General features: G+C 48.5%; 1 protein-coding gene across 4 annotated transcripts in view; it reads left to right on the top strand.

Moving 5' to 3' along the window:
• Positions 1–12,820, top strand: part of LOC140717725 (neutral alpha-glucosidase AB-like) — a 105,983-nt gene that overhangs the window by 53,920 nt on the left and 39,243 nt on the right. For all 4 annotated transcript variants that reach the window (XM_073031413.1, XM_073031412.1, XM_073031410.1 and 1 more), the window contains one exon: positions 7,158–7,301. In XM_073031413.1, coding sequence (XP_072887514.1) covers positions 7,158–7,301 — 144 coding nt within the window. The remainder of the gene's footprint in view (positions 1–7,157; positions 7,302–12,820) is intronic.

Raw genomic sequence — 12,820 nt, 5'->3', positions numbered from 1 at the left:
TTAGCGACATGTTGCACTGCATGGTTTTGTGTGCTTGAAACCTATTGCCAACCAGCTCCGCGTGGTTCGGTGCTCTGTAATTGCCGGGAAAATTTCAACAGCAACCTTGAATGCCTTCCATGTGATTTTCTCCAGTCCCGCTAGAAGTTCTGAGAATTGCCTGTCATTAATGACCCGTTTGATTTGTGGACCAACTAAAATGCCTTCCTTAATCTTGACATCAGTTAATCTGGCTTGAATTATGAATTGAAATAACAAAATTAGGCGATTTTTTTTTAATGGTGCATGATAGGGAAATCTCATGGTGATATTCATGATCAACAGCCCAAAGTCAATAAGATACACCTAAAAGCAAAATTTTTTGTTGTCCAGTGTAGCTTATATCTCTGCCACCTGACAGTAAAGTAAGGCAGCCGTCGATCCCAGGGGATCATGGGTTTGTGCCTCTGGTGGACTGTGTCCTCTCCGGGGTGCAAGCCTGGACGGGAAGATTTACTGTTGCCCGCGCAGTGGGTTCCCCTCTCCGCGTCACTGACGTAGTCCAAGGGAAGGGCAAGCGACGATACAGCTCGGCACCAGTGTCGTCTCAGAGGTTGCCAGAGTGAAGCTGTAATCAACATCAAACTGCCTTAGGGACCCTGGCTCCGGATTTCTTCCTCGGGGTTTACTCCTGAAGCCTTTCCCGTGGGTGGGTATAGCTGCATGGCAGCGGAGGTTTGAAATCAAAATTTTCCTTCTCTTGAGGTAGGCTGATGAGCCCCACCTGCCCGAAGCAACTGGTTTTGAGGCGCCGGTGGTCCGCCTTTGCCCCCTGTCAGCAGAAACAGTTCTGCCGGGCCTAGTAACGAAGCCACAAGTGAAGGCCGAGAGTTGGACTTGGTTGTCAGAGGCTGTTAGAGTCACACTCCACTTGGAGCACTTTATAGGGAGTGAGAGCTTATCCCAATACCACCCCCGATTATGGCAACCTTATGGACAACTGACCTGACCCGATTTCCAATGCATTCCTCAATTCAGGAAGGACGGACTGCTTTAGGGAGGGTGCAGAGAAGATTTATCAGATAAAATGAAGGGCTTTGTCGGGGAGAAGGATTAGAGTGATCGTGCAGTAGGTTAAAGGGTCGGCACAATATTGTGGGCCGAAAGGCCTGCACTGTGCCGTGTTATTCTCATTTAGTATGAGATTAATCTAACAGTTGGGGAGGATTTTTAGGTACAGAATTGGTCACCTTTGTTTCAGAATACCACTATAGACGGCAAGATCAGGGTTCAATTCCCGCCGCTGTCTGTAAGGAGTTTGTTCGTTCTCCCTGTGACCGTGTGGGTTTCCTCCTGGTGCTTCGGTTTCCTCCCACATCCCATGGACGGTGAGGGTTAGTAGGTTAATTGGTCGAGTGGGTGTAATTGGGCAGTGTGGACTGGTTTGGCCGGAAGATCCTGCTACTGTGCTATTTTTCTAAATAAAATAAAAATATATACATTCTACTGGTGTGGGGATTTGTATCAGTGCCTGTACTGATAAAACAATTAGAAAGCAGAGTAGACAACACGAGTGAATCTGCAGATGCTGGAAATAAACAAAAACACAAAATGCTGGCGGAACTCAGCAGGCCAGACAGCATCTATGGGAGGAGGTAGTGACGACGTTTCAGGCCGAAACCCTTCATCAGGAGTGAAGTAACATGGGATAGTGGAGGGGGGATAAGAAGTGGGGGGAGGGATGAAGTAGAGAGCTGGGAAGTGATAGGCTGAAGGGAAGTGGGCTAGGGGGAAGGTGGAGAATTATGGGAAATAAAAGAGAAAGAAAGGTAGGGCTGGGGGGAGATAGTAGTGAGGGGGGAAAAGAGAGAGAAAGAGAACCAGACTAAAATTATAGATAGGGATGGGGTGGGGGGGGGGGGCAAGGGTATCAGCGGAGGTCTGTGAGTTGAGTGTTCATGCCGGCAGGTAGGAGGCTACCTAGGTGGGAGATAAGGTACTGCTCCATCAACCTGCGTGCGGCCTCATCTTGACGGTAGAGGAGGCCATGGACAGACATATCGGAGTGGGAGTGGTCTGTGGAATTGAAGTGTGTGACCACATGGAGATCCCGCCACTGCTGGAGGACTGAGCGCCGGTGTTCGGCGAAACGGTCTACCAGTCTGCAGCGGGTCTCCCCAATGTATAAATGGCCACATCGGGAGCACCAGATACAGTATATCACCCCAGTTGACTCACAGGTGAAGTGGCCGTCAAGTTTAGAAGAATTGCGGGGGGGGGGGGGGGTGGGGGAGTCCTCATTGAAACCTATCGAATATTGAAAGGCTTAGATAGAGTGGATGTGGAGAGGATGTTTCCTGTAGTGGGGGAGTCTAGGACCAGAGGGCACAGATAGAGTGGACGTGGAGAGGATGTTTCCTATAGTGGAGGAGTCTAGGACCAGAGGACACAGATAGAGTGGATTGGAGAGGATGTTTCCTATAGTGGGAGAGTCTAGGCCCAGAGGACACAGAGTGGATGTGGAGAGGATGTTTCCTATTGTGGGAGAGTCCAGGACCAGAGGACACAGATAGAGTGGATGTGGAGAGGATGTTTCCTATAGTGGGGGAGTCTAGGACCAGAGGACACAGATAGAGTGGATGTGGAGAGGATGTTTCCTATTGTGGGAGAGTCCAGGACCAGAGGGCACAGTCTCAGAATAGAGTGACGTCCATTTAGAACAGAGCTGAGGAGGAATTTCTTCAGCCAAGTGGTAGTGAATCTGTGGAATTCATTGCCACAGACAGCTGTGGAGGCCAAATCATTGGGTATATTTAAAGCAGAGCTTGATAAGTTCTTGATTAGAGCGTCAAAGGTTACGGGGGGGGGTGGAGGGAGGATGGGGTTGAGAGGGAAAATAAATCGGCCATGATGGAATGGCAGAGCAGACTAGATGGGCTGAATGGCCTGATTCTGCTCCTATGTCTTATGGTCTTGTGTTGTTTTCCTAGGCCTTTGTCTCTCGCTTTGAAGTGCAAAGGAAGCACTTCTGTTCATACAGATGCAATCGGGTTTATTCTCACTGGCATCTCGTGAAGTTTGCTTTATGGCAACAGTACAGTGCAATCCATTAAATAAAAAAATCACCAAAGTTACAATTAGTTACATAAATAAATACAAAAGACCAATCATGAGGTAGTGTTCAGCCGTTCAGAAATCTGATGGCATAGAGCGAGAAGCTGTTCCCGAATCGTCTTCAGGCCCCTGTACCTCCTCCCTGATGGTAGCAATGAGAAGAGGGCATGTCCTGGGTGATGGGGGTCCTGTATCATTGACAGTGCCTTCAGGCTCCTGTACCCCCTCCCTGACGGTAGCAATGAGAAGAGGGCATGTCCTAGGTGATGGGGGTCCTGAATGATGGACGCCGGCAGTGTCATTCGGAAAGCCGTTCAGTGACATTGTGTAGTGTAGTTGGTACTGTTGTGCATGAATTGTGGCTACCAGTGTGCTCCTAAGAACGGTAATGTGCAAGTCACCAACTGCATTGTTTTATAGTCATAGAAAAGTACAGCACAGAAACAGGCCATTCAGCCCATCTAGTCCATGCCACACCACTTAATCCTACTCCCATCAACCCCCAACGGGACCATAGCCCTTCATACCCCTACCATCCATGTACCTATCCAAACTTCACTTAAACGTTGAAATAGAGCTCACATGCACCGGCAGCTCATTCCACACCTTCACAACCATCTGAGTGAAAAAGTTTCCCCTTGTGTTCCCCTTAAACTTTTCATCTTTCAGGCTGAACTCGTGATCTCTTGTTGTCCCTCCCACCCTCAGTGGGAAAAGCCTGCTTGCATTAATTCTGTCTATACCCCTCATAATTTTGTGCATCTTTATCAAATCTCTCAATCTTTTATGTTCTAAGGAATAAAGTCCTAACCTATTGAATCTTTCCTTATAACTCAGGTCCTCCAGACCCGGCAACATCCTTGTAAATTTTCTCTGTGCTCTTTCAACATAGCTTGCACCTTTCCTTTAGGCAGGTGACCAGAACTGCACATGATACTCCAAATTAGGTCTGATACAACATCAATGTAACAGTGTTATGGAGTTACAGATCATTGAAACACACCCTTCGGCCCATATAACAATTACAGCACGGAAACAGGCCATCTCGGCCCTTCTAGTCCGTGCCGAACGCTTACTCTCACCTAGTCCCACCGACCTGCACTCAACCACTCTCTGAGTAAAGAAATTCCCCCTCGTGTTACCCTTAAACTTTTGCCCCCTCTCAACTCATGTCCTTTTGTTTGATTCTCCCCTACCCTCAATGGAAAAAGCCTATCCACGTCAACTCTATCTATCCCCCTTATAATTTTAAGTACCTCTATCAAATAAAGACCTAACTTGTTCAACCTTTCTCTGTAACTTAGGTGCTGAAACCCAGGTAACATTCTAGTAAATCTCCTCTGTACTCTCTCTATTTTGTTGACATCTTTCCTATAATTCGGTGACCAGAACTGTACACAATACTCCAAATTTGGCCTTACCAATGCCTTGTACAATTTTAACATTACATCCCAACTCCTATGCTCAATGCTCTGATTTATAAAGGCCAGCATACCAAAAGCTTTCTTCACCACCCTATCCACATGAGATTCCACCTTCAGGAAACTATGCACCATTATTCCCAGATCACTCTGTTCTACTGCATTCCTCAATGCCCTACCATTTACTACCTGATCCATTCTGCCTAGTCCCATTGACCCGCACCTGCACCATAGCTCTCCTGTTCATATACTTACCAAAATTTCTCTTAAATTCTGAAATCGAACCCACGTCCACTACTTCCGCTGGCAACAGTTTTGAAGACAGCAAACTGAGGATGAGAGAGGGGCCCCTCCACTCCCCCCACCCAATAAACTCACCCTTCTGTTGGTGGAGGGAGCCTTTAGACATCCTCATCTGTTCGGCTGCATTTGCAATGTGCAATGCCCCCTCAGTGGAGTTGGCCCTGGGATTTGGCCCGGCGTACAAGCGTGTGCAGCTGGGTGGGTTCGGAGGGGTAGAATCAGGTAGATTTTGTCGTGGTTTCTCGTGCCCTACAAATGACCAGGAGACGCAGAAGATTCTTCAAGAAGTATTAAGCTGAGACAGTCATTGAGCTAGTCGCTGATTGCCCACCGTCCTTGTACACAGCATTTTTTATAGCAATCTCCTGGTTTAGTTGCATTAGCATATCCAATCGGTCTACAGTTGTGTATCACACCTACATCCGCCACTATTGTTTCTATCCATTGACTTAATCATGTTCTAATCTACATCTCTTAGCTACCTCTCATTAACACACCATTGTCTTCTACATTCTTAAGATTTCATTCTCATACTAAATTGGGTACATGCATAGCTAATAGCAAGTTTCAAAGCTGACTACATAGTTTTGGTTACACAGCAAACAATTTCAACTTTTATACTCCAATAAGATTAGCTCAGGAACTCCACTAAAAGAGCCAGACCGGGAAACGCTGTATGAACCTGTAGAGCACTAACGTCACTTACCGGTGTCGGTGACTGGAAAGCTGCTGGGATTGGAGAGCTCTGGATTAAAGCTCCAGTTTCTCCCACGATCCAAAGACGTAGGGTTAGTGAGTTGTGGGCATGTTGGTGCCGGAAGCATAGAGACACCTGTGGGCTGCCCCCAACGCACTGTGTCGGTTGCTGCTGCAAAAGACACATTTCACAAGGCATGTTTCCATGTTGAGCTTTGACAAATAAAGCTCATCTTTAGAAACACACACAGAACGCCGGAGGAACTCAGTAAGTCAGGTAGCATCTATCTTCATCAGGAATGGGGAGGAAAAGGGGCAGATCCCACCCACCTTCTCCCTCACCTTGACTTACTCATCACCTGCCATCTTGTACTCCTCCCCCCTCCCCCACCATCTTATTCTGGCCTCTTCCCTCTTCCTTTCCAGTCCTGATGAAAGCCTTGTGTTCCGTCTGCGTAGCCTCCAACCTGATGGCATGAACATTGATATCTCAAATTTTGGGTAATTGCCCCCTTCACTATTCCCCCATTCCTGTTACCCTCCCTCATCTTTATCTCCTTACCTGCCCATCACCTCACCTGGTGTTCCTCCCCCTTCCCTTTCTTCCATGGTCTTATGTCCTCTCCTATCAGATTCCCCCTTCTCCAGCCCTGTATCTCTTTCAGCAATCGACTTCCCAGCCCTTTACTTCACCGCTCCACCTCTCCCGGTTCCATCTATCACCTTGTACTCCTTCCTCTCGTCCCCCCACTTTCTTACTCCGACTTCTCTTTTTTCTCCCAGTCCTAATGAAGGGTCTCTGCCTTAAACGTCAACTGTTCACTCTTTTCCATAGATGCTGCCTGGTCTGCTGAGTTCCTCCAGCATTTTGTGTGCATTACTTTTGTAGCCCCCCGGCACGCTTAGGCTCACTCAACTCGCTTCCGTCTGGGGGAGCAGCCTTCGGCCCCACCAAACTGGGTAATCAGCTGGTGTGGATGCTGTGTGATGTCCCCGCCTCGCCAAAGAACAAACAGTACACCATATGCGATTAAATGATTAAACTTACTAGAACTAGAGATTACTAGAACTAAGTGATTAATAACGATACAGTATACATGAAGGAAAAGAAAATAAAGAAAAGGCACCAAAACTTATCAAAGTCCAAACCACTTCATGCACAGCCTTTGGAGCTCAATTACTGAAGTCTTCTGGCCACCATTCGATCTCCTCAGACCTCCTCGACTCGTAGCTCAGGACCACCCGAAGTGATCAACCAAGAGCCCCCTGTTTTCGTCTCCTCTCCTCACCGAAAGCCCTGGCCTTGGACCCCCGCTCGGGGTCTGTTCCGTCGCTAGTTTACAGACCCAGAAGAGAGAATAACATTAATCCCAATTGGTTAATAAATGAATACAATTCTCATTATCAGTAATTTTAACCCAAACAAAACTGCGAGAAAAGCAATTATCATAACAAAGAAGCATTCCAAGAAGCCATTATGATTAACATATGCAGGGACAAAAAAATCCCCCACAAAGAAGAAACCCCCTTACACTTTGATTTCCAGCATCTGCAGAGTTTCTCTTGTTTGTAATCTGCAGAATCTCTTGTGCTAAAATGGTTTCTCTGAGTCTTTAACGTCCTTCTGGTTTTCCTCCCCCCAAGGGATCCATGGACAACCTGTACACGTGGAATGACATGAACGAGCCCTCGGTGTTCAATGGGCCAGAGGTCACCATGCACAAGGACAATGTCCACATGGGTGGCTGGGAGCACAGGGACATCCACAACCTCTACGCCTTCTACGTGGTGAGTCTCGGCCACGGGCAGACCGGGTACCTGTACCTCGTGGAGCTTTTACGCTGCCGTTTTGATTTATCTAACTGGCTTTTTAATTAATCCTCACGAGTGTTTATGACACATTTCTCATTGGGTAGTTCAGTATTGGTTTGCTATTTCCAGCAGGTGGCAAGCTTCAGTTTCGCATGCCGTCCAGATCACTCCATACATTCAGTTAGTGTGAAGAAAATCAGGAGGAGTGTTGTGTAAACCCAAGCGATTTTGCAGATGCTCGAAATCTTGAGAAAGACATGAATCTAGTGCCTGCTGAGGTGGCAGAGCAAATAAAGGCATTTGGATAATAGAGACATTTGGATAGGCACGTGGATGTGAGGAGGACATTGTGCAGTTAGGAGGGATTAGTGTTTGGGTGTTTTTGATTTGCCTTTTAGCTGGTTCAGCACAATGTTAAGGGCTGAATGGCCTGTTCCGGTGCTTTACTAATGCACAAAATGCTGGAGGAACTCAGCAGGCCAGGCAGCATCTGTGGAGGGGAATAAACAGTTGATGTTTCGAGCTGAGACCCTTCATCAGGACTGGAAGCGAAGGGGGGCAGAAGGCAGGGTATTGAAGGTGGGGGCGGGGGGGGGGAATACAGTATAAACACAGGAGATTCTACAGGTGCTGTATCCCTGCACCACCTCATTCTGGTTTCCTCCCCACTCCTTTTGCAGTTGTGATGAAGGGTCTCGACCCAAAGCATTAACTGTTCATTCCTCTCCACGGGATATAGCATTGCATTTACAGATGGAGTGCAGTGCGGGCAAACGCAGCGGGGTAGATTGGGAGATCGAGAATTCATCTTTAGCTTGTAAGAGTCTGATGACACTGGGGTGGAGTCTGATGAGAAGTGTAGACAGAGTCCCTGGAGGGGAGGCTAGTTTCTGCGATGTGCTGAGCTGTGTCCACAACTCTCTGTGGTTTCTGGTGGTCACGGGCCGTACCAGGAGAGGATGCTTGCACCTTGTGGTTAGGACGAAGGGGTCAGCCGCTGCCTGGAATCACCGTAGTGTGTGTGTGTGTGGGGAGGGGGAGATCCCCACAGGGCAGCACGGTAGCGTAGTGGTTAGCACAACGCTTTACAGGACAGGCGACCCAGGTTCAATTCCCACCGCTGCGCCTGTGAGGAGTTTGTATGTTCTCCCTGTGACTGCACAGATTTCCTCCGGGTGCTCCGGTTTCCTCCCACAGTTCAAAGATGTACCGGTCGGTAGGTTACTTGGTCATTTAAAATTGTCCCATGATCAGGCTGGGGTTAAATCAGGAGATTGCTGGGCGGCACGACTGTATCTCCATAAACAAATAAATAGAACTTCAACGTTCAAAGTAAACTCATTATCAAAATACATACATTACAATATTCTGCTACTAGAAATTTGTTTTCTTATCGGCGTTTACAAAAAATACAATAAAACTTTTGAAAAATTGTACAAGACTGGCAAACAACCGATGCGCAAAAGAAGAAAAAACGTGCAAATAATAAACTAAAACGTAACTTGCAGAGTCCCTGAAAGTGAGTCCATAGTTTAGAGAATCAGTCCAGAGTTGAGGTGAGTGACGTTATCCACACCGGTTCAGGAAACCGATGATTGAGGAGTAATGACTGTTCCTGAACCTGGTGGTGTGGGACCTGAGGCTCCTGTACCTCCTTCCCGATAATAAAGAGGAGCTTTATTTGTCAGGTACGTCAAGACGTACAGTGAAATGCGTCATTTGTGTCAATGACCAACACAGCCCATGGGTGGCGCCCACATAGCATGTCCACAGCTCTCTGACCCTGACCCATACGACTTTGGATTGTGGGAGGAAACCTGCGAAATCACGGGGAGAACGTGCAAACTCCTCGCAGGCAGCGGTGGGAATCGAACCCAGATTGCTGATGCTGTAAATGTTATACTGACCACTTCACTACCGTGCTGTGGTAGCGAGAAGACGTGTGTGCCGAGCTCCGGGCCGGTGTGTGCCGGAGCAATGTTCCTCTACACCTGCAGCCCTTCTCCTTCGGCTGGCAGAGGATTCTGGGTGAGGGACAGGCTGTCGGAACGAGGAAATTTAAGGAAAGCATCCTGGATGTCCGTAAAATCATAAGACACAGGAGCAGATTTAGACCAATCGGCCCATCGAGTCTACTCCATCTGTCCGTCGTGCCCATTCTTCTGCCCTCCTCCCCCCCCGTCACCTTTGACATCCTTACCAATCAACCTAAAGAGCCTGTCAACCTCCACTTTAAATATACCCAGTGACTCGACCTCCACAGCCGTCAGCAACGAATTCACCACCCTCCGGCTGAAGAAATCCCTCCTCATCTCTGTTCTTAAGGGATGTCTTGTATTCTGACGCTGCGCCCTCTAGTCCTAGACTCACCCCACTATAGGAACATCCTCTCCACATCCACTCTATCTGTGTCCTCTGGTCCTAGACTCCCCCACCATAGGAAACACCCTCTCCACATCCACTCTAACTGTGTCCTCTGGTCCTAGACTCCCCCCACTATAGGAAACATCCTCTCCACATCCACTCTATCTGTGTCCTCTGGTCCTAGACTCCCACACTACAGGAAACATCCTCTCCACATCCACTCTATCTGTGTCCTCTGGTCCCAGACTCCCCACTATAGGAAACATCCTCTCCACATCCACTCTATCTGTGTCCTCTGGTCCTAGACTCTCCCACTATAGGAAACATCCTCTCCACATCCACTCTATCTGTGTCCTCTGGTCCTAGACTCTCCCACTATAGGAAACATCCTCTCCACATCCACTCTATCAGTGCCCTCTGGTCCTAGACTCCCCCACTATAGGAAACATCCTCTCCACGTCCACTCTATCTGTGTCCTCTGGTCCTAGACTCCCCCACTATAGGAAACATCTTCTCCACATTCATTCTATCTGTGTCCTCTGGTCCTAGACTCCCCCACTGTAGGAAATATCCTCTCCACATCCACTCTATCTGTGTCCTCTGGTCCTAGACTCCCCCACTATAGGAAACATCTTCTCCACATTCATTCTATCTGTGTCCTCTGGTCCTAGACTCCCCCACTGTAGGAAATATCCTCTCCACATCCACTCTATCTGTGTCCTCTGGTCCTAGACTCCCCCACTGTAGGAAACATCCTCTCCACGTCCACTCTATCTGTGTCCTCTGGTCCTAGACTCCCCCACTATAGGAAACATCTTCTCCACATGCATTCTATCTGTGTCCTCTGGTCCTAGACTCCCCCACTATAGGAAACATCCTCTCCACATCCACTCTATCTGTGTCCTCTGGTCCTAGACTCCCCCACTGTAGGAAATATCCTCTCCACATCCACTCTATCTGTGTCCTCTGGTCCTAGACTCCCCCACTATAGGAAAAATCCTCTCCACATCCACTCTATCTGTGTCCTCTGGTCCTAGACTCCCCCACTATAGGAAAAATCCTCTCCACATCCACTCTATCTGTGTCCTCTGGTCCTAGACTCCCCCACTATAGGAAACATCCTCTCCACATCCACTCTATCTGTGTCCTCTGGTCCTAGACTCCCCCACTATAGGAAAAATCCTCTCCACATCCACTCTATCTGTGTCCTCTGGTCCTAGACTCCCCCACTATAGGAAACATCCTCTCCACATCCACTCTATCTGTGTCCTCTGGTCCTAGAATCCCCCACTATAGGAAAAATCCTCTCCACATCCACTCTATCTGTGTCCTCTGGTCCTAGACTCCCCCACTATAGGAAACATCCTCTCCACATCCACTCTATCTGTGTCCTCTGGTCCTAGACTCCCCCACTATAGGAAACATCCTCTCCACATCCACTCTATCTGTGTCCTCTGGTCCTAGACTCCCCCACTATAGGAAACATCCTCTCCACATCCACTCTATCTGTGTCCTCTGGTCCTAGACTCCCCCACTATAGGAACATACTCTCCACATCCACTCTATCTGTGTCCTCTGGTCCTAGACTCCCCCACCATAGGAAACACCCTCTCCACATCCACTCTAACTGTGTCCTCTGGTCCTAGACTCCCCCACTATAGGAAACATCCTCTCCACATCCACTCTATCTGTGTCCTCTGGTCCCAGACTCCCCACTATAGGAAACATCCTCTCCACATCCACTCTATCTGTGTCCTCTGGTCCTAGACTCTCCCACTATAGGAAACATCCTCTCCACATCCACTCTATCTGTGTCCTCTGGTCCTAGACTCTCCCACTATAGGAAACATCCTCTCCACATCCACTCTATCAGTGCCCTCTGGTCCTAGACTCCCCCACTATAGGAAACATCCTCTCCACGTCCACTCTATCTGTGTCCTCTGGTCCTAGACCCCCCCACTATAGGAAACATCTTCTCCACATTCATTCTATCTGTGTCCTCTGGTCCTAGACTCCCCCACTGTAGGAAATATCCTCTCCACATCCACTCTATCTGTGTCCTCTGGTCCTAGACTCCCCCACTATAGGAAACATCTTCTCCACATCCACTCTATCTGTGTCCTCTGGTCCTAGACTCCCCCACTGTAGGAAACATCCTCTCCACGTCCACTCTATCTGTGTCCTCTGGTCCTAGACTCCCCCACTATAGGAAACATCTTCTCCACATGCATTCTATCTGTGTCCTCTGGTCCTAGACTCCCCCACTATAGGAAACATCCTCTCCACATCCACTCTATCTGTGTCCTCTGGTCCTAGACTCCCCCACTGTAGGAAATATCCTCTCCACATCCACTCTATCTGTGTCCTCTGGTCCTAGACTCCCCCACTATAGGAAAAATCCTCTCCACATCCACTCTATCTGTGTCCTCTGGTCCTAGACTCCCCCACTGTAGGAAATATCCTCTCCACATCCACTCTATCTGTGTCCTCTGGTCCTAGACTCCCCCACTGTAGGAAACATCCTCTCCACGTCCACTCTATCTGTGTCCTCTGGTCCTAGACTCCCCCACTATAGGAAAAATCCTCTCCACATCCACTCTATCTGTGTCCTCTGGTCCTAGACTCCCCCACTATAGGAAACATCCTCTCCACATCCACTCTATCTGTGTCCTCTGGTCCTAGACTCCCCCACTATAGGAAAAATCCTCTCCACATCCACTCTATCTGTGTCCTCTGGTCCTAGACTCCCCCACTATAGGAAACATCCTCTCCACATCCACTCTATCTGTGTCCTCTGGTCCTAGACTCCCCCACTATAGGAAAAATCCTCTCCACATCCACTCTATCTGTGTCCTCTGGTCCTAGACTCCCCCACTATAGGAAACATCCTCTCCACATCCACTCTATCTGTGTCCTCTGGTCCTAGACTCCCCCACTATAGGAAACATCCTCTCCACATCCACTCTATCTGTGTCCTCTGGTCCTAGACTCCCCCACTATAGGAAACATCCTCTCCACATCCACTCTATCTGTGTCCTCTGGTCCTAGACTCCCCCACTATAGGAACATACTCTCCACATCCACTCTATCTGTGTCCTCTGGTCCTAGACTCCCCCACCATAGGAAACACC

Source organism: Hemitrygon akajei, chromosome 28, assembly GCF_048418815.1.
Source record: "Hemitrygon akajei chromosome 28, sHemAka1.3, whole genome shotgun sequence".
In the NCBI taxonomy this organism is placed as follows: Eukaryota; Metazoa; Chordata; class Chondrichthyes; order Myliobatiformes; family Dasyatidae; genus Hemitrygon; species Hemitrygon akajei.
Note: the sequence above shows the minus strand (reverse complement) of the source record. Positions and strands in the feature narration are given on the sequence as shown.